We start from the raw sequence: 22,507 nt of genomic DNA on the forward strand, positions 1-22,507 counted from the left end.
TCCAAAACTAACTTTTGAATTTCCATGCCTCATTTCTAGACAAGAGCACAGAGATTCTATTTCATTAGTGAGCACTGGTCATCACTAAGTAATTCAGAGGAATTTGGTATTGTACTAAAGCAAGTGTCAGACTTATGTGGTCCTTAAAGAATTTCCTACAAAATGTGATAATTCCACTGAAATTATACGCAAGTTAAGTTGCATAAGCTGGTGTCTCTTACCTTAGCAGTCACTATGACTTTGAGCTTCTTTCTGGTGGTAACCATCAATTTCTTCATAAACAGCTCTGAAAAAAAAGCCACCAAGGCAAATCAGCTTTAAAGTACTATATTACCATCAATGGAACAAAAAATACAGGCTCTTGAGGGATGGTCAGGCATCATAAGTGATTTAAAACAGAGATCTTTAACCTTGAGCTTATTCTAACATAAAACATCCAATATTAGAGTTTTTGCTATGTCCTTTCAAACCCAATTTACTTTTACTTTTGATTTAAAGGAAAACTATGATTCAAATTTGGGCAGTTTGATTTTCTTTTTTTTTTTACTTCAAAGATAAAACTCTGTCTCCACTGAAATGGCTTTTCATACAATCACCTATTTCCATGTAACTTAACATAGCATGGAGTTCTGGGTTTTTGACCTGTTTGTGCTCTGGAGAGTGTTATCATAGCTATCCACAAGTTAAGGTTTCCATGTCTGGCACTAGATCCCCATTACTTTCTTCATTCTGTGTGTTGGCATTCCCAGCTCATGGAATGTGCTAGAACTGTCTACTGGGTTTCTATTCAAGTTCTTTTGTAGACTTGGCAACAACTAGCAATGCTGCCTCCTCTGACTCCCCTCTGGCCTTCATTTTAGGTTATTCCTGTTACATTCACTCTAGTCACTATAGCTTTACTATTGACATGAATGACATAACTTCTGTCTCCACATTACATTTAATGTTTACAGCATAGTCACTGCCTTCAATATACAGGAAATGTTCAACAAGAGAATTATCTGTATTCTCTTATATATGTCCCACTGGGACAAAAAGAAAATTCTTGGACTGGGATTCCTGGCCAAGTGATGTGAAGACCCCAGAACTTCTGAGTCTGCTTTTCCTTAAGTTCCTGGATTTAATCAGACCTTCAGTGGACCCGAGGTTCTAAGTCTCCAGAAAGCAAGAAGCACAGTGGTGAAGAATTGAAGGTTTTACTTCTCCAAACTGCTTACTGACCATCTCTCTCACCTGAGGAACCTGGACATGACATACCTAATTAAAGCCGTTAATCTGAATGTCCTCAGCAACCTGACATAGCTGGACGTGGGATGTGGGATGTAAGTGCCAGCCTCTCTAACTACTTATTAGAACATACGTCACTGAACATATTAGGTTCAGTGACGTAACAACTTTTATCAAGCATTACCTAGGGAAATTGCATCATCCTGAGTTAGACAGTGTTGGGTGTACATGCCTGTCATCCCAGCACTCAGGTCAGGAAGGGCCTGCGTCCACTAAGGTTTACTAATAAATGTTGCCAAAATGGCTGTCTACTCTTAAGGGCCTAAATAAGGGGGGCACATCTAATGCTTACATGTGTGGTCGTTGGCAGTCATGGGTCAAGTGGGCTCTGGTGAACTGCAGAATATACTCCGTACAGGAGACATACACTTGTCACTACTACCACCTTTGCTAGAATAGAAATAGGTAAGCCTGTTTCTGCAGGACCCCAAAGCTTGACAAGTGCTGACTATTTTGGTTATATTATTTTTAAGCTGTTGGTAATTCATTTTTTAAATGTACGTTTTTAATTCTGCATAGATCAAACAAAGTACAACTGGGATCAGATACAGATCCCAGATTACCAGTTTCTGAAGAGTGATTTCCAAAAACTTGTTTTGAGCATTTTTTATGGGTGTCAGGGCATGGAGGGGACAGTAATATGATATGGAACTGGAGAGATGGCTCAGCAGTTAAAGACACTGGCTACTTTTCAGAGGACCTGGGGTCAATGCCCAGCACCCACATAGAGGTTTACAGTGGCCTATAACATCAGTTCCACAGAATCTGATACCCTGTCTTGCCTCCACAGGTACAGATGTGTGCAGACATGCACGCAGGCAAATAAAACACATAAAAAAATAAAACCCTATGATGTGCTTACTGTCTACTGCAAAATACAGCTTGGCAAACAGAAAATCATTAAGTGAGGATGCTAGGAGAATTTTCATCTTTCTTTTGGTCAAGGTCTTGCCAAGTAGCCTACACTGGCCTTGCTGTGGCCCTCCTACATTTGTCTCCTCTGTGCTCAAAGTATATGAGTCTGTTATGGCTATTGCTGGCTGTAAAACAACATAAATAATCACTTTTAGTGATATTTTTGCTATACATGTTGAACACAAAAAGGTCTTTTACATGCCTTTTTGATTCAGTTCTGGGATTTAAAATGTGGCATTAACATGCTGTCAATGAATAGTGTCCCCTTTGAGCTAGACACACTTGCCACCAATCGATGCAGAATGTTGGTTCCAGTTAATTCTTAATGTGCAGCCCTAGCATTTTTATTTCTTAGAGAGCAATAAGGCTACTAAGAGCAATGCCCACCATAAAGTCGAATAAATCTTTTTAATAAGGCAATCAATTTCTGCCAAGAGCTAAACAAAGTTAAATGAATGTCCAAGCTCGGGTAGCTCTGTCATCACAGGGAATCACAACAAAACATAAATTAGTAATTGTATAAATGACTTACTCTGTAGTGGGAGCTAAGGGATCAAACTCCATTACCTCGTAGTAATTGGGTGGCTGGAGATCGCCGTCTTTTAGCACTTTAGATGGAGAAAACAAAGACTAGTAAGTACACACTGTGCTTGGGAAGAGTACGTCCAATCCATATCTATTTAATATAACTATTGAATATGTAATTTAGATTTTAAGTATATGAGTCTAACAAATACAACCAAGACAGACTGTTCAAATGATACTGAGTTCCACAGGTCTGTATAGAAAATGTTTCCCAGGCCTCAACTAATGGGAGTCAAAAGGGTGTCATCCCTGAGTTTATTACATGTAGCTTCAATGAACAGTGAGCTCTCCATAATTCTCCCCTATTTTGAGGTAATCATTTCTGGCAGATTCCGGCATTCTCACAAGTTTACTTACTTGATGCAAAGGGTAGGCTTTTGCATACCTGGATGACTGCTTGGCAAGGGTGGCAGCCTCTGGTTTGCTGCTGCTGCTGCTGTGGCGGTGTGTAGGCTAACTGGCTGGAGTAATACTGAATTGGAGTGAAACTGAAGAAAGTACAACACACATTGAGGCATACATTCTACACTAAGCACTTTTCTTACTTAGATTGCCTGGCTTCCAAATGGCACTGCGCCAATAACCGTACACACTCAACCGAGTAGGAACCAGTCATTTTTACTACTTTCATTTTAAAGCAATAACTATACTTGTAAAGATTGACTACTTTTCTGCATGGTTTCATGCTCGTTATATTCCATTTCCCACATAAAATGTAAAATGTATTTAAAAACAGTTTTTTAAGGAAGAATTGGAATTCGGTGGGTTCAGTCTAGCTTCCATTTCCCCCAGAATGTGAAATCTCAGCCTTGAACTGGAATGAAATTCAGTTTACAGGTAGGCATACAGTGATTCTATCAAAGCAAAACCAATAAAGATAAATTTCTTCTTGGTCTAGCTAGCACACCCAAATAAAGATAGAACCTGAGAGGCTGAGTCAGGAAGATGATGAACTCCAGGCTCACCCCATCTACATAGCAAGATCCTGACTCAGGCAAAACCACGTTTTATAATTTCCTTCTTTATCCTACAAATATGTTCTGGGCATCTACTACTTAGTTGCCAGGCACTCGTAAGACTCGAAATAAAACAGACAAGAGATAGAAATCAGTGTCCAGTGGCCTGTTCTGTGGTGAAAGAGCAGGATATAGGAGTCGAGAGGCTGAGCTAGAATGGGATTCTCTGACAGCCTGGCAATGAATGCCTCACCACTGGGGACCGTCAGGCAGAGGGCTGACTGATGATTAGAGAGCACAGGTTTCTAGGCTCTGAAGTCAGTAAGGCTATCATGGCTGATGCATAGTGAGCCAGGAGAGGCCGAGAGTCAAGATAGCAGAGGTTAAAGCCAGTGCGGTCAATTGCCATTCTGAGCTTTTACAGAATAAACCAATGAGGAAGGCAAGCAGGCGGGCCTTGAGTGGATGAGTGGCATGGCTGGAGATTGCTCGGGTTTGTTCTGGGATCATCTGGGGCTGGATGAGATGGATTGGGACTGCAAGAAGTCGTTGGGAGGCAAAAGCGTAACACAAGCCTGGAGAGGTTATTACAGTATCCACTGTACGATCGCTTAAGCTGGGGTGTGAAAGTAGAGAGATATGGGCAGTTCGCATATTATAAAGCAGAAGGGAAAACGGTGGGATTTACAAGGCTTTAAGCACCTGACAGTGTTTAGTGAGGTATGGAATCTGTTAGAAGAGCTGGTTCTTCAGTGCTTCTGAGGAGAGTGGTTGCTGGGAAGGAAAGGAGCAGAGTAAATGGCATTTACTGGGTTCAGGGAGCAGGGTCTAGGCTGAAGATAAAATTTCATTGATTGTCAAATCTTGGTCATATTAAGGTCGGTAATGCATGCCTTTAATCCCATTGTTTAGATGGTAAAGGCATGAGGCTGAGGAGTTTGTGGTCCACTTTGGGTAAAGGAGACCCTGTCTCCAAGGAGAAAGAGGGGGAAACAAAGGGACCTAAAGGGATGAAGGTAAACAAAACAGAGGGAAGTCTGTGCTGCAAGAGAAGGCGAGACCCGGAGAAGAAATGAAAAGAAATGAGGGCTATGTGAGAGTCATGCGCACAGAAGAGGAAGTGCTAGCTAAGACTAGGACAGTTAATAGGCACAAGTGTGACTACGTGAGAGACACTGTTGCCCTTGGAAGGGGTTTAGAGAGGGAGCGACGAACAGCTTCCAAGTCTTTGCAAATACAAACAGTGTTGAACTATATTTTTTTCTTAACAGTGCTGGAGATCAAACTTAGGGCCTGTGCATACTAGACAGGTACTGCACCACTCAGCTATATATGTTCCAAGCACAGAAATGATAAAATCATCATCTTTAACCATCTCATCTATGAGAAGTAAAATAAAATGTGCCTATCTTCAAAAGATTGAGGTGGCCAGCAATGGCTCTGCCAGCCAACTGTGAAGATACGTGGAGTAAAACCTAAGAGTCAACAAACAGGGCCTGGGTCATGATCAGCAGCTGACTAGGTGAACTGTAGCAAAAGGGCTTGGTTACTCACATTATCATATGTGTGACTCGAGGCGAGGTTTTGGCTGGTCCTCTGGGGAAACCTAGGATAGTGTGATAACACAGCATGATTACCCTACAGCGAGAACACAAATGCAAAAAGTAAGATGATCTTCCTGGTCTTAAAAGAAGGCTGGAAAATTACACAAAATGGTGCCCCCACTTCACACTCATAAAATGATAGCCATTACCATCTGGTCTGAGTGCCTTCCGGGTCACATCATGAAACTCAACATCAAAGACAGCAGACGCATCGGCCCTTGGCAGTAGCGGATCTGTGGCCCTGGAGTGTGCACAGCACATCAGTGCAAACAGAGCCTTCACTCTTTCCATCCATAGCTAACACCCATTAACAGCTTGAATGAAGAGAAGCAGTGTAGAGCAACAGTTAGAGAAGAGAGATGGGAGAGTTCTCATTCTGGATAAAGTAGAGTGGACAAACATTGTTTCATCCCATTCCTCTTACAGAATGCTACTAGAAAAGCTGGAAACCATAAATAAAACAAAAAGCCAGAAGCTAGTCAGGAATGTGACAATGGCTGACTGGGAAAAATGACTAAAATGTAAGTGCCAATGAACTATTATTGAATTTACCTTTTTTTTTTTTTTTTTTTTTTGGTATCCTCTAGACTTGGATGCAACCTGAACCCCAGATACAGACATAAAAGATACAGTACTGGGGGGAAAAAAAGCATCTATTTGCATGCAGGGAGCAAAAAAGACTCCCCTAGCTGCCTCTGACCCACCTTTACATTCCAAACATAGCCAAGCCTAGTGACTGCCCTGGCTCCAGAGGCAACATGGACTGATAGGAGATTAAACTCTCAAATTCGGGAAACTTCCTCTCCAATGGACAGAGCTATGGCTTCAACAGCATGGAGTAGTAGGTGGGGGTGGGTGTTTCTTTCCCTCCTGCCATCCTTCTGGAGAAAGCTTGGCAGAGGACTGATGATCCAGTGAGAGGAGGATCAGATGAGCAGAGAACACAGAAGGGGAACACCACCAAGGTGAGAGATTTCAGGAAAACTTTCTTGTAAGGTTGTTATGAACGCCTAAGAGTGACTCGTATATGTTCACGAATCCAGTCTCCATAATGATGTCAAAATACCTAGAACACAGACGCAAACAGCTACTAGACTTCTGGTTGACTTCAAGGTGGTACATGGCGGGACAGATTTGAAATGCACTGCAAGGCTTGGAAAATTCAGCTGTCTTTCGAACCCCATAGACAGAGGCAGGCTGAGATTGTGAAGTGACTCTAACCAAGTTCTTGGCTTACTCAAATCAAAGTATCAACATTATCGATGACATTTTTCCAAAACCAAGCATATACTAATAAAAATCAAACGATGCTAAGGATATAATTCAAAATGACTAGTTATATAAAGAACCAGAAAAAAATTAATATATTAAGTCAACAGCAAACAGAAATGGATATCTAGGACATGGATGCTGGAGTTATCCCAAGGAGATTTTAAAGCAGCTATTATAGTGCAAATATTCCAAGATGCAAGCACTCAGTAATACTTTTTAAAATGGAGAAAAAAAGAAAGTGTCAGCTAACAAGTAGAGAGCATACAGAAGTGAATTTTGTAAAACTGAAAATTCGTAACATATTCAGAATCAGTTTCGTTGTGAACAGTTGGTGAACTTGAATGTACATCAGAGACATGCTCAACTTTGAACAAGTGTGAAAGAGACTAACTAGCCGGCCCTAAAACACTTAGGAGGTGGTACAGAGCCAACAACTGCTGGCAGAGTCCCAACAGGAAAGCAAACTGTGTAGCACTGAAAATAAATATGAATAAGTAAGCCCCCCCCCCAAAAAAAAAAGTAGTTTGGCGAAAGACATGAACTCATAGATTCCAGAGGGCCCATGTAGTAAATCGAATGCTATCCATCTCTCAAAGCATGTTCAAGTCGTAATGCCTGGAACCTGTGTTGTCTTATTTAGAAAAGAAGACTCCGTGCATGTAGTTAAAGCTTTTCTCCTGGATGATAGGATTAGGCTTCAAGTCAATGGATAGTGATCTTAGAAAAAGCGAGTGAGGGAGGCAAAAATTAGAATAGCCAATAAACCAGCCAAGCCAAGGAATACCAAGTCCTCAAAATGAGGACGAGCCGGAGGGCAGTTACTGTGAGATGCTCGTCAGACTGAAATCCAGACACCCTGCTTGCATAACTGAGATAATTACCTGTGGTTTTAAACCACCTCATTTGTGGGAATTTGTAATGGTAACCATAGGAAACTAAAGTACTTAGCCAACCCTACACAAATATGTCTGAATAAATCATACCCACACATCACAAACTGCTGAAAATTAACAGAGAAAACACAATAAAACCTTAAGGCAGAGCACATTATCTGTGGAGAATTAACTGTTAGACACCGGGTTTGTTGTTTGTTTATTTGTTTTTGTTTTTTTATTTTGTTTTTTAAGCCACTGGTTTGTAAATCTCCTGGAATGAGGAGAAAACTAAGATTTGGGCCACTGAGTCAGTCAGAACTTATGGGGGCTGGCAATGTGATATGTGTCCTGTGTCTTCAAGTTCGCTGTGTGACATTGTCATTCCAGTGATTCTAAGCACACTGGAGTATGATCTGACGGGTTAGACAGAGGTAAGAACCAGTAGCTAAGATTTGGCTTCCTTAAAGACTCTTGTGGAGACATTTGCTACAAGGCCAATTTTTCCGTCTTACTCACACATCCTCACGTTACCCAGTAAGGTTACCATGACGATGGGAAAGCAGTTCATGCCTATCACTGACCTAAGCTTTCAGGTCCATAGGAAATGCAGTGTTAATTTTATTAGTAAACATTGCCACTTGTCCCTTATAAAGTTACAGAATTTTGTAGTTACAGAATTTGCAGCCAACAAGTTCCTATCAAACACTTCAACTCTGGCCAATCTGAGAGAAAAAACCAATATACCAGGATGCCAGACAGGATGGTTCATGACCATTATCCTTCCGCTTGGGAGATGGCGGTACAAAGACTGTTATGAGTTTATGGTCAGCCTTGGCTACCTAGTGAGTTCTGGGTCAGCCTGTGCTATAGAGTAAACCACTCTAAAAGAAAATAAATAAATAAATAAATAAATAAATAAATAAATAAATAAATAATAAATAAATAAACCAATCTTGTTTTTTTCCATTCTCTGAGAAATCTGCAAAGCATTGCACACATTTATGAGCCACTGATATTTCTTTAAGAGTCACTGGTATTTCTGATTTGGTGACTTTGCTAATTACTATGTGGATTTTGGCAAGTTTCATTTCTAAGTCCCAGTCTCCTCTTGTGCACAAATGGAGTAATAATCAAACAAAACTAAACTAAGCTCAACAGAGTGACAGAGCATTGCTATACAATAGGCATGTCATGAAGTTGGTGTGGCCCTTACCCTCACCAAAACCATTCCCCATCCTCCTTGGTCACTGTATTTCTTATAACTGACTACCATGAACAAAATCAGAAAGAGACATACTGAAAGCTTGTTATAGGATGGATTAAGTGCCGCATTAGGAATTTTACTTACATTTCATGATTTTTGTGTGACTCCTAAGAAGTATTCTTAGACGAAAATGACAACTCACATTGGCTAAGAATTTCACACTGGGCCAAACTGCTAAAATGAAGCAAGGCTAAGATTTTGACACAGGTCTGTCTGACTGTAACATCTCTATTTTTCTGTACCATGTATTGTACAGCGGTTTCCTCTAAGATTTAAAAATGTCTGTCTTGGAGGGAGGTTTCTTAAAACAAAGGATGGTTAAAAGGAAGTGACACAACAGGATGTTCTAAGGGGAGTTTACCATTCCATCCTGCAAGGACTCTCCTTATGCTCAGAAAGTAATCAACTTAATAGCTTCAGGAAGTCACTGAAACTGACCAGAATCACTAGGCTCCACCCTCTCCCAGCATGTTAGCTGTAAAGACTGCTGAGAGGCACTCTTAAACAAGATGAACTGCCTAGAAGAGGCGTAGACCAGCAGAGTCACCTGGAAGAAGCTGAGACCGCTAAGCCTCTTGGAAGAAACAGAAATAAACAGCCTAGAAGAGGCGCAGAACTGAGGTTCCTGGAAGAGAGACACTATCCTGTTGAGGTGACTATGGGTTTGTACAGTGATTTCTAGATTTCTTGCTTTCATGAGCTATCACCCATCCTGATGTTGGCTTTTCTTGATGCAGCATCTTTGAGTCATTTCTGCTCCTGTAAATTACCCTTCAGCTATATTCATGTAGATAACCCCAACAAAACTCATGGTTCACCAAGTTAGACTTTGGTGGTATTTATACTTTGGTCTGTTGTAGGTATCTAGGATGAATAGATGCTTGGTCACATCTTCCCAGAAAGAGTTTCACACACCATGTTTTATTAAATAACCAGAATGCCATGGCATTACGTTATCTGGTATTACTGATATACTTACAAGGTGGGTATTTCTATATCTTCTGATGCTAGTAAATCCCTCTGTGGCTGAAGACTGGGATACAAGTTGTTTGTTATAACAGGGCTCAGAGAGCTGACACCTAGAATATAAAATGCATTTGTTTGATATTTTTAAGGCAATTTTTATCATGTTCATGTGTACCATCATTATTATGCTCAATTTTCCACAGTTAAAACAAAAGTTAATTTAGATACTTCTGTCTCCATAAAATCATAGGGTTTCTTCTAAGAGAGACTAGACACTATCATTTATAGGGGACAGAAAAAGAGAAGGGCAGCCAATCCATGCCACATAAAGAGGCTATCACAAATAGAAAATCTTATGTATGGGATATTCTAAAATCTCAAGCTCATTCAAAATGGAAAGAACAGCACATGTCTTCTAATCTAGCACAAAAGTGGCCAGCTACAATCCCCACAGAGCTTTACCTCTAAGCTCTTAAATTCCCATAATTATTAAGACACCAAAAGGGAATAATTATCTTCTATTGCCCAAAATCCAAAACAAACCCATGAAAACTCTCCAACGCAAATAGTTCCACAGATCTCACTGGCTTACACAAGCAAGCCTCCAATACTTCAGAAATGAAGAAGGCTGTATGAAACCACAAATTCAATACCGAATACCCTAGCTGTGGAGACACCAAAATGGTAGAGAAAAACAAATTACAGTTTGGCTGAACTCAAACTGTAGATTTTCTTTCTTTTATTTTATTTTATTTTTTTTTGTTTTCATTATGCTTATTTTGTAGCAGAAGGAAACTTGTTGGAAATAAGGATAGAAACTACCAAAAGTTAGGTAAGGTAGGCTACTTCAAGCCTACAGTGCATTTTGCAAATACCATTCCATTTCAAATCATTGCTTCTCTTCAGAAAATAGGAAAGGCTCAAAGGTTACGGGTAGACCTGGACCACACCAACTAGCTCCCCTCACTACCTTCACACTTAACTACCATTTGCTCTTGCCTCAAGTTCCTGAATTCCCCTGTCTGCATCAATTAGTCCCTTATCTGATACTGTGGAACAGCAGAGAACTCTTAACAGGAACAGTCTACCTTCAGAAGAGACCTACCTATCGGCTAGCGGGGAATAAAACTTCTTACAAGGCAGGTAGAGTCCACTGAGGTCAGTGGGATGAGTTCCAAGACCCTCCTCGACACACCCCCTCGCTTGCCGGATCTAACCCAACCATGTTGCAGGGCAGCGATTCTGGCTCCTGATGATAGTCCTCTGATAGACTGATTTGTGTCCTTCTCGGGAAGTGTCCCTCTAAGGAAACCAAGGAGAACCTATTCCCTATCAGCCTCCTCTGCTACTGAGAGAAGGTTCAGTTGCTTATTTACTTAGGCCTGAAAGCTGGGCGTTCACGGAGTTGAGTGCTCCCTCATTGGGCGTAGGCACTGGCACGATGGGGCTTAGGTCGAGGAGATCGCAGGAAGGAGCAGAGGGCTCGCTGGAAGTCTGAAAACAAAGCAAACAAAGCTACAATAGAGGAGAGGGAAATCACGCAGCTTACCATGGCTTGCTCTACACACATTCCTTTACATATTTTTCAAGGCAAACTTCAGCCACCAGGCCACCCTAGCATAAAGTACATCCTCCTAAGCACAGGAGTCCTTGCTTAGAGTTCGGACCCAAGAGGAAACCACACCACCAAACCCACTGTAGGTTGTCAATGTGCGGTTTTCTTTTAAAGAGCTGTTTTGAGGGAATCCTTGCTTCCTGAAACACAATTAGTAAGATAATCGTTTACCTTAGGGCGTTTCTAATCACTTACACGGGTTGCTTCTGTCCGGTTCCTCTTCTGTTCCAAAAGCCTTTGTTGGTTTCGAGTAAACCTGTTGAAATGAGCAAAGTGCCACATGACTTATCAAACCGAGCCCAGCATTATCAAATACACAGATAGCCGAAACAGTGAGGTTGCCTCACCCTTACTCAATTCCTGAGAAATACATTTAGTAACTCTTCCAGGGGTGGGGATATGGCTTAGAGTTTGAAGCTCTACATTCCATCGCCCCTATCACAAGATAGCCACCAAATTCCTTCTTATAGCTAATAGAGCCCCAACCCTTTTTGAGAAAACTGTGAGGAAATGCAAACATTGAAGAAGAAAACTTAATAAATTCCATTTTCTAGAAATTAGCCTTATTAATAATAATACAGTATGTGTGATTTCAAGGCTGATTTTACTTATTTGTTCATTTATTTATCTATTGATTTACTTTGAGATAGTATTTTGTATGTAGGACAGGCTAGACCTAAGATCTTCCTGCCTGAGACTGGAATTCTAGAATTAAAGGCATAGCCATGATGTCTAGCTACATCTAAACTTAGTTGAAATTATACCTTATTCAATTCCATATCCTAATTCAATTATGTTGTATTTTTTTATCGCCTCTTAGATCTGTAATTTTTTTTTTCTTTTTTTTGGTTTTTCGAGACAGGGTTTCTCTGTATAGTCTTGGCTGTCCTGGAACTCACTGTGTAGACCAGGCTGGCCTCGAACTCAGAAATCTGCCTGTCTCTGCCTCCCAAGTGCTGGGATTAAAGGTGTGCGCCACCACCGCCCGGCAGATCTGTAATTTTTTAATACCTATAATATTTTATCATAATAATCAACAATATCCTTACCAATTCTTATTATCAAATGTAAGATTGTTTCTTACTTTGTCATTATAAATAATTATAAATAATTTTCTCAAAATTAATCCAACAGTCACACAGATGGGCCCGATTAAAATAAATGGGTCATTTAGCAAAACATACAAATTATAAATTTAGGAAAGGTACTGTGTGTATCCATCCACACATGTGTGTCTTTGCGTGTGCATGTGTGTATGAGCGGAAGGGTTGTTAGAGCTACAAGAGAGAGAAGACGGAGCTGAGGGGGAGAGTAACTGGGATGAATCATATTCATGTACAAAATTGCCAGAGAATTAACATGTATTCAAGTGCATGAGAAGCCATTCAGTGTTCAGCATGCCATCCTTAAGACCCTCCATCCTAAAGCGAAGGCTGCTATGTCACACTGTTGCCTTACTCGTCCACTGCTTGCCCACCGAGGTAAAAGAGAGGCAGTTAGGATGGTAGAGGAGTAGGTAGACTAGTGATGCTAAAGAAGCCCACATTCCTCTCTACTCCCTTCATGCCTGTAGGTCTGACTTCCTGAGCCTCCGTGTTCCGTCTACTAAACGGGAAGAACCTTTGAGCCATTTCTTCACAAATGGGCTTTCAGGGGGCAAAATCAGATAGCTCCACAGAGTGATGCCATAGACAGCAGACGTGGAACTGGTTTGCAAATTAAAATTTGCTTCAGAAACTTAATGGTATTGCCATTATGATACACTGACTCCAAATGCCCAAATACTTTAAAAAGTTTATTCTGTGGTTGAACATGCTTATAACGGTTTTCATCCTGTTGGTTGGGACCCCTTTGGCAGACCTCTGTCTCCAAAAACTATCTACATTATGATTCACAACAGAATTACAGTTAAGAAGTAGCAACGAAACTAATATTATGGTGGGGGGGGGTCAATACAACCTGAGGAACTATATTAAAGGGTTGGAGCATTTGGAAGGTTGAGAACCACTGTTGCAGAGTCTTCCAAAATGTGTGCACTGCCAAGTAGAGCAATGAAAGTGTTTTGCAGGTAGGATGGAGGTGAATCCCTGAAGACTTGGAGATCGGACTGTTATAAGGAAAATAGTGTTCTCCTCTAATGCTACCCAGGCCCTATTAACTCAGCAACTATGACAGGCAAGACGGAAACTGGGGGAATGAAGGATGCAAACGGAATGAAGTCAGTTAGCAAATCTACCCTAGCTGGGGAGATTTTCTTGGCTATTAGAGACATGCTCACTGTGGTGATAAGAGCTGTCCTTGAAAAGGAAGACTCAGAAGGGACAGTCAGAGTATTAAGATGGGAACTGTTGTGAAGCAGGCATTGGAACAGAAAATGGAAGAAAGAGGCCGTGGACCAAGGAAAGCAGGGAGCCTCTGCAGGCTGCGAAGTCAGGAGGTGGAGGCTCCTTTAGGGCCTCCAAAAGGAAATGAACTCCTCCTGGAATCTGCAATCCAGTCCAGAGACACTCACTTGCATCTCCTAACTTGGAGGACCTAGTTTAGGATCTAGTAGTAGTAGTAATAATAATGATAATAATAATAATAAATTTGTGTTGCTTCAAACCATAATAGTTATGACTGAATAGCAAAACTGACAGGCATCTTTTCTAGAAACTCCATATCTCTATCTTGGGATTCAAGGACCACACTTACTGTGGTACATACTGTCCAGAGCCCAGTCAGAACAAACAATCCAAGTTCCTGATCTAGACCCAATAAACAAAAGATCCCCCTTAGAGGAGGCCCTTAACCAATGGTCTTATGGTTGGCAACAGGATCCTCTCAAATGAAAACCAGACAGCAGCAGTAATGCTGAAAACCATGTGGTTGCCCTTGGATGTTTTTCAGCTTACAGAGATTTACGTCATAGGAAAGGGCAAGCCTTGTGAGTCTGTCCAGTGAACGGTGACTGGGCTCACAGTCATGTGTTCTTACAAAAAGCTGCCGTCCCTACAAGGTGATGAGTGTGAGCCTATGAAGAAGAAAGGAACAACCACAGTAGAGCTGCTCATTTTGCCTTCCTCGTTCTATTCACTCAATAGTGATGTGTGTGTGTGTGTGTGTGTGTGAGAGAGAGAGAGAGTGTGCACGTATATGTGTGTACGTGTCACATGCATATGCATGTGAAAATCTTTGTGATTTTTAAAGTCTTAATGGAGCATTAACAAAAGTATCAGTGTATAATTCAGTGACTCACTTGCCTCCAAGGGACAAAGTCACAAGTTTAATCCCAGTGTCACACAAAGAAATGAAATGGGTGTCAATCAATATGCTACTGTCAGCTGTTTGTAATATACATTATCTCACTTATTCCTGGGTGGTGGGGGGGGGCGAAATCAACCCCTCCAAAGATAGAATTCTTCTTTTTTTAAAGAGGAGGCTCAGAATGTTAGGCAAGTAATCTGTATCATCTCCCATCATCTAGATTCGGATTTAAGCCTGCTCACCTCTTTCATATGCCAGACTCACCTCATTCTACATCCATTGGTTAGAAATGTAGCCACTGTACAGTTAAATAGCCCTAGTCATTCTCAATGGCAACACTACCTTCCTAAGGGAGTCCACTGCGTTTCTTCAACTCAGAGGAGCATCTCTCGTACTTTGGAGAGCAGGAGCCACACAAGAGAAAACCATTCTATTCACCATGCCACCCTACTGAGAGAAAGGGCATCTAGAATGTTCTTGTGGGCTCTCTAGAAGGAATCTGACAGCATGGTGGTGAAGTGAGGGCGAGTGGAGGGTAAGGGCAGACTTCTGCTCACCTCTCATATCCAAGGACGGCATTATTCAGATCCTCGTTCACTTGAATTAGCTCCATAGTCACGTCTTCATTTTCCACCACCACCAGCAGGTCCATGATCCTCTCCTGCATCTCCCGACCTGTCTTGTAAAGTTTCTGTCAGACAAAGGAGAACTTACTCCTTCCGTGCTAGGGATGGATGCTCTTTAAAAAAACGACCTCACCAGTCTACATTCGCCAGTGGGCACTCCCACGCTGTCACCCAGGGACAGCTCTTCCTGCCTCCATCAGTGAAAGGAGAATGTTGTAATCTTTCTCTAAAAGAACAATGTGGGACACCGAGATGCTATATGGAAATTCTAGAAGAGCCCTGTTTAATAACTGAGCTATTTGGGGCTGGGGCGGGTAGGAATCACTTGTATTCTACATTTTAGTTTTATCATTAATAAATGAAAAGTAACCACTTGCCAACATCTACCTCCAGGGCTGGTGTGAAAAATCACAGGAGATGTATGGGGTCCAGAGCTCTGAAACTACGAAGCATAAACATCAAATGTTGTCGTTATTACTGAGGGTAGATGTAGTTACGGAGCGGTTACAGCACGGGGGCATAATTTTACTTCCTGTTACATGTGCTTCAGCCTTTAAAGTGTATAGTGACATCACATTCAATATAAACTGCACCAGGATTTGAAAACTCATCGTGGATAATGACCTTATTTGGACTGCTTAAAATCACTGCCTTGAGCCAAGACATTACCCCACAGCTGGCTTCTTCTCATGAGCATCATAGGTATCCACAGAACACTTAACTGATTCAGCATCCTTGGGGCTCAGTCTGGCCATCTACATTTCTCTTTTAACAAGCGAGCCACAGTGTTTCTGAAATATCCCGACATTCAAAAGCCGATGCCCTGCAACAACTCCCTTCTAGCAAACCTCCAATAAACCCAAGGTGCTCAGGCTGCTATTAGCATTCTTCCATCTTGGCTACATTCTCCAGTGCCCAACAGCAGCAGGCAATAAACCAGGGATGTCCTCCGCTTTCACAGGGCGAGCACAAGAACTTGCTTACGCATCACGCAAGCACACAACCTGACTTCTCAAGGAAGGCGCACTGAAAAATATATGCTTCATTAAACCATTTAGAATCTCAAACAGCCTATTCCAAGACTCCTGACAGGAAATCCAGAGATAAATAAACCAAACTATTACTAACTGGCATTTAGACGTAGAAGTTACCACCTCTGCAAAAACATAAAAATATCTAGAGGACAAAATGAAATAAAAAGGAAGAATGGCTGGGGGTGGGGTAAGGAGTGGAATGACAGGTAGGTGGTAAATGAGCCATTATACCCAGTGTCAAGCCAGGTAAACTGTCCACAGAGTCAAAGTTTTGTTTGTTTCCCAGAGCTTAAATATATTCTGCTTTTAGGGCCATCTAGTCTCGGGCAACTACTCAGCTCTGCACTGCAACATTAGAAGAAGCCAGAAAGGGAAGGCCCGAAGTGGGTGTGGCAGGTGATAGGCTAGAGGCAACGAGATAAGACTTTGCACCCAGTAGACCAAAGGTGGCTCCAACACAGTCATAGGAAATAATGTCATTGAAGTCCTACAGTGCCTAGTATACAGCAGGGTGTCAATAAATGCATTACCATTGCCTGAGGAAGGATCCCTTGAAGATTGCCCAGGTAATTAATATAATCTGTAACACTTACATTATTGCTCAGGACCCAATACCACCTAAAGAAAGGACCTATAGGATCTAATGGACCTCCGTCCCCCAACCCCAGCAGTGAATGAAAGGTTTTCTTTCTTGCTTTGTTTCCGATGGGACAAAAACTTTTCCTCTTGTTGCTCACAGGAAGCCTTGCTGGAACAAGGTCAAAAAATCAAGGAATATAATGGTGTTCGGTGCCCGGGACAAAAATGTAGAAATTAATTGAAATGAATTTGCAGCCAGCATCAATAGCCCCAGCCATGGGAAGACCCTCCCTTTGCCCTTTGGAGAGACAGATGGAGAGGAAACATGAAAGCAACAGTACATCTCAGCGGGCTTACAAAGCAGAATGTAAAAAAAAAAAAAAAAAAAAACCTCTTCAAAAGCCAGCCCACTCTGATCTTTGCAATTGATGTCTGTCTCAGAGGAGGGCCACACCACTTGCAAACAGCATAGATCAAGCACTGCAGGGAAGGAAAGGAAAAAAAAAAAAAAAAAAAAAAAAAAAAACCACCCAGGGGCCAAAGTGCTCCCTGTGCAGCACTTGTAAGGCTACAGATTCAGGGAGTAGAAAGAGAGGGACAGTGGTTAGTATATGTGTCTATCACAGAACCCTGAAATGTCTCTCTTGTCAAGGCAAAGACAAAGGCAGGCCTCTAAGCCGTATTGCATTCAACAATTCCAAAGGCTCTGAAGAATAACAAGAGGCTCATTAAGAGCTTCCTTTCCCCTCAAGGGTCTCCCCTGTTTCCACAGAACACTTAGGGATTAAGAAATGATGTCCCTGTACATTTGCAGCAGGAACTATAGTCCCCTCCCCCCGGCCCCCCCATTCACCAACAAGCTAAAATTTGCTTGCTAAAACACAAACCAAAATACACAACAGCAGTAAAAACCAGAAAGAAAGAAAAGATGTTCAAGCAACCCCTTTGAAAAAGTAAGAACAGGAAAGAGTATGTGTTCATGAAAGTGTCTCTGGAAATAATATCTGTAATGGCAATGCCCCTATTATCTGCCCACAGCACATTTCCTCTCTCTCAGCACTCTCCACCCAGCCTGGGAGAGGCACACAGCGCTGCTCTGTCTGCTCAAAGGGAAAACTCTCTCGTTTCAAAGCTGAACCTCATGCCAGCATAACCCTCATAAGCCCATGAACTTATTGCAACTCTTTTAACTTCCCCGGTCTGTTGCCTCATCAATCTCTTTCTCCAAGGAACCGGATGGTCTTCCACAACTCCTGTTCTAACTTCTTTTGTCCACAGGTATTAACTCTTCCACGGAGCCCTGATATTTACAACTCAACCGATAATTACTTGACTCCTCCAGTACTAAAAGCACATGCTATAAACAACCATTTGAAGTGCTGGTGTTAGGCACTGTTGTTAGTCAAACATTAGCTCGCTTGAAGGTTAGTGAGGATGGCCAGCTCTCCCCCATCAGTTTAGGACCCCCACCCCCACATCCTGTGTTCTTACTAACACCAATTCTGAGGATGGGGATGGGGGTGCGGTGGTGGGGGGAGGATGTATCACAATTGCTCCTCTTTCTGACTTGAAGTACTGGAAGTTAATTGTAAGAAACATCGCCTAAATGATTTACTCAGTGGTCGATAAAGATAGAAGAATTTCCCTTGCCTGGGCAAAGCCAGGACCTCCTGGGCAAGGAGAAAATCCTGTTACACAAGTTCGGAGAAGAGCCTAAAACCAGAATATGATATTCCTGAACATGTTAAGACCACTCAGGGAGCAACTACCCTCTTAATGACACACATACTTTAGATACCATTCCCTCTGTGCATTGCTTCCTAACGCTCAAGGGTAAGACGGCGGCCCTTTCTAACTCTGAAAGCTTTTTCTTCTCCCTCTTTCCCATTCCAAACATCTGCCAGAATCCTAAGCCTGCTTGCCCTGATTACTCCCCGCCCCCTGTCGAACCCCCTCTCGCCCCACCTCCCAAGCAGCTGCTCAGAATTCCATGGGCTGAGCTTGCTTACTTTCCCCACTTTCTTGGCTCCATCACCCTCCTTGCAGCTGCTGCCAGCCCATTAGTCTGTGCTGTTGTGTTCTCAAACTTCTGGGTTACCTTTGAATTTCTTTCATCTACAAGACTAAAAACTTTCAAAGGGGACCCCAGGTTTCTCAATTACATTGCAATGACTTCAAAAGCAGAGGCCTTAGGTGCTACCTTCGGGTTCTTTCCAAACAAGCCACAGAACTATTCAGGCCCGTAGCAAAGGGCCATAGGCTAGCCATCTACAGCCAGTCCTTGGCTTCCAAACTAGAAGTGAATTGGTCCAGAGAGACATTTGCTCGGGAGAGCAGGTTATTTATCCAATTCTACCTACAGCGTGTTGCTCTCCTGCGCACGAATTGGCCCCTTTCTAACTATGCTACCTCATCGCTAAAGAGAAGGAGACAGACTCCAAGACACACTATAAAAGTCTCTTCTGCTCTATTTCTTACAAATGGTGACAACAATGAGAACGGCCAAAGGACAAGTGCTTTTCCTTCCCTTTCTTTTCTTTGCCCCTTTTTCTTTACTTTCAGGGTCCCCCACTCCCACCCCGCCAACTGGGTTTCAGATTATCTTCTGAGGATCAAATTTTAGTTTCTCAAGATCTTATACTCCTCCAGTAAGCTAACTCAAAGCTTTCTCTATTTACACTTTCAAAATCAGAGTTCCCTTTCTTCTTCTCCTCTGTCCTAGAGAGGCTGGGCAAAGCAAGAAAAGAAAGCCCACTAGGTATGGCATATACCTGTGGCTCAACTCAAAAAGCTGAGGCTGGAAGGCTGTGGGTGCAAGGCCAGACAGGTCAGCAGTACAAGATCTTGTCTTAAAAATGGTAAAAGGAAGAAAAGAAGAAGCGGGTAGGGGGGCAGGCAGAAAGAGGAAATACCTAGAAGAAAACTAGCTGCTCAGGGTCAGAGCAAAGTGCCCAAAGCCAAGTGTGCAATGCCAAGGAAGTAAATCCAGGAAAGATACATTGCCATTCTATATTCCTGTGCCCATATCAGACTCTTAAATCAGTCTGACTGCAGCCTCTCAGCCCTCCCCCTCTATACAGGCCAAAGGAATCCGGTCTCCACCCTGTGAGGTTCTAAGTCCACTGTCACACAGCTGTAAGGAAAAGAGAGGCTGCAACCTCCCTGAGTCTCCCAAAGTACAGGAGCCCTGTGAGTCAGCTATGGGCCTCACATAGGCTGGAGGAACAGGGGAAGACTTCCACGGAAATACATTTCAGACAGGACACAGAGAACAAGTTGCATACAAATGGAGTCTCTGGTAAAGTGTGAATGGAAGGACAGGAAACAAGAGGCCTTTGTGTTAGCAAAAAGTCCCTGGTTAGGTGGATGTGCGGAAAAGTCCCAACCAGTTTTGAGTGGAGACTTCTCCTATTTGCTAATAACTACTTCCCACCCGTTCTTCTTCCAGATTCAATGGCTGCAGCATAAGGACCTCACTGGCCACTGGTTTCTGACAGGGTTCAACTAGTAGGGCTTGCTGGTACGTTATAGGAGGGAGGGGTAGGACCATGTTCTGGATATCATTCACTGTGTGCACTTCTACCCTCTGCAATGACAACCTAGGCTCATGTTGAGCCTCCAGAGTCTCCTACGGTTCTATGAGAAGGTGGCCAATCAGAAAGTGGCATTTATCTCTCAACACCCAGGGTTGACCTGCTATTGGTCCCCAGAGTTCAGATAGGCAGAAGAAAATTACAAACAGTAAAAACGAAGAATCTAAAGAATCACTCTTTTCATCTCAAGTCAACCTTTGTTGGTCACGGTAATAAGTATTTATCTTTAAACAGAGGTTCCTATCATTTCTCTCCACAGAGGAATACTCAAGGTTCATTGTCTTAGCCATACTAGTTGATTAGAATAAAAAAAGTTAAATAGGATTAAAAAAATATATGGCAAAAGGAATTAGGAACAGCTTTGTTCACACCAGGTCTTTATGTATTACTTACAAAAAGCACAAGAAGAAAATTAAAGTTAAATATTGTATAGTCTTTGTAATCAAGCTTATCTGCGTCAGAGGTGAACATGGGCTGGACTCTAATGTTGACTCATTACACAAGTGTCCTGGACTCTGGCATCAGCACAGCAACCAGCAAATGACCATCATACTTGAAAACCACTCCACATCTGCACCCGCACGCCAAGACCAGAAGACATTGTTCTTAACGGAATAACATATAAAACTCGGTTCACATACTTAAGTGGAACGTTTCCACATACATTTTTATTAAAGGATTGTTTGCTATGGCTGGGTAAGAAAAATGGGAGGAAAGTCATAAAACACTTCATTTTAGGCTTAGAGCAGGTTTGGGAAGATCATGTTAAACTAGAAATACTGATGCAGTAAATTTGAAAAAAATTGTTACCTGCCACATGCCCTTTCGTTTTGATATTTGCGGTTAAATTTTAATTTAACATACTTGTTAGCGATACAAGCTACAAATTTTATATCTCATAATGGGTCAGTTGTTTTTGTTTTGTTTTTTAAGGATTACTACATATGAACTCTAACGATTGATTTCTCTTTTATTCTCCTATACTAACAGGGTGCCATTAATATTACTTTGGCTTATGAAGTATGACGAAAGCTCTTCATTTTAGACAACTAGCAAAAGTCCAAGGAAAGGAGAGGGCCCCAAGCATGCTGAGCAAAATGATCCCATGTTAAGTAAATTAGTCTAAATAAAATAGACCTACACTGTTGGATGAAATTAATGTGCAGAGCCACATGTAGTACTTACTCCTGTAACCCCAGCATTTAGAAGGCAGAAAGAAGCAGGAGAATTGCCATGAATTGACAGGCTTAGCTTTACAGCAAATATAAGAATAACTTGGATTATAAAGTAGGGACACCGTTTTTGTTTGTTTATTTTTGTTGCTCCAAGTTATATTTTTCTTATGCTTTGTATTATACTTTAGCAAGTAGAGATTCTTTGGTCAAACAGGTTTGTAAATGTTGGATTAAGCAGCCTTTTAAGATCATATATCTGGGCTGGCGTGATGGCTCAGCGATTAAAGGCACCAGCTGTTCTTCGAGAGGTCCAGAGTTCAATTCCCAGCAACCACATGGTGGCTCACAACCATCTGTAATGGGATCCGATGCCATCTTCTGGTGTGTCTGAAGACAGCTATGGTGTACTTATATACATAAAAATAAATAAATAATTTCAAAAATATCATATGTTATGTTATAACACATAACCAAAAAGTTTTATAAGGAGAGATACAGTAAGCTTAGGGGCTGAGGAGAGACCATGAGGCTCGAGGAGAAAAAGGCAGAAACTGCCCTGAGGTAGGTGGATTGTGAGCGAATGGCCATAAGGGCTGGCCTTTTGGAGTAGGAGTGCCCCAGGAGGAACATGGCAAGTGATATCTTAGGGTTATTGACAGGGAATAGGCAAAAGAGCATAGAGGGTTGATATCTGCTCAGCTCTAATGATTTAATGCTTACTATAAATATAGAAGTTTTATGTCTTCTATTTGGGAGCTAAATGATCAAAGGTGGGGTAGAAACCCCCAATCAATATTCGCCACAATGGTAACAGACAGAAGAATATGTAAAGGAGACTCCATACAGTAGATAGAAAGCAGCTTTAAAAATGATCGCTATCCTTAGAAACAGAGGCGAAAACAACCACAACAAAAA

General features: G+C 41.9%; 1 protein-coding gene across 5 annotated transcripts in view; it reads right to left on the reverse strand.

Moving 5' to 3' along the window:
- The window catches only part of Tom1l1 (target of myb1-like 1 (chicken)), a 42,590-nt gene that overhangs the window by 924 nt on the left and 19,159 nt on the right, over positions 1–22,507 (reverse strand). For 4 of the 5 annotated variants that reach the window (XM_006534269.4, NM_001357544.1, NM_001357543.1 and 1 more), the window contains 8 exons: positions 15,143–15,276; positions 11,535–11,595; positions 11,101–11,218; positions 9,738–9,837; positions 5,298–5,349; positions 3,173–3,275; positions 2,735–2,810; positions 222–286 (listed from right to left, as the gene is read on the reverse strand). In XM_006534269.4, coding sequence (XP_006534332.1) covers positions 223–286; positions 2,735–2,810; positions 3,173–3,275; positions 5,298–5,349; positions 9,738–9,837; positions 11,101–11,218; positions 11,535–11,595; positions 15,143–15,276 — 708 coding nt within the window. In that variant the 3' untranslated portion in view covers position 222. Of the gene's footprint in view, positions 1–221; positions 287–2,734; positions 2,811–3,172; positions 3,276–5,297; positions 5,350–9,737; positions 9,838–11,100; positions 11,219–11,534; positions 11,596–15,142; positions 16,387–22,507 lie in introns of those variants that run through there. The other variant, NM_001357547.1, reaches the window with a different exon arrangement.

Source organism: Mus musculus, chromosome 11 (genome assembly GCF_000001635.26).
Source record: "Mus musculus strain C57BL/6J chromosome 11, GRCm38.p6 C57BL/6J".
Lineage (NCBI taxonomy): Eukaryota > Metazoa > Chordata > Mammalia > Rodentia > Muridae > Mus > Mus musculus.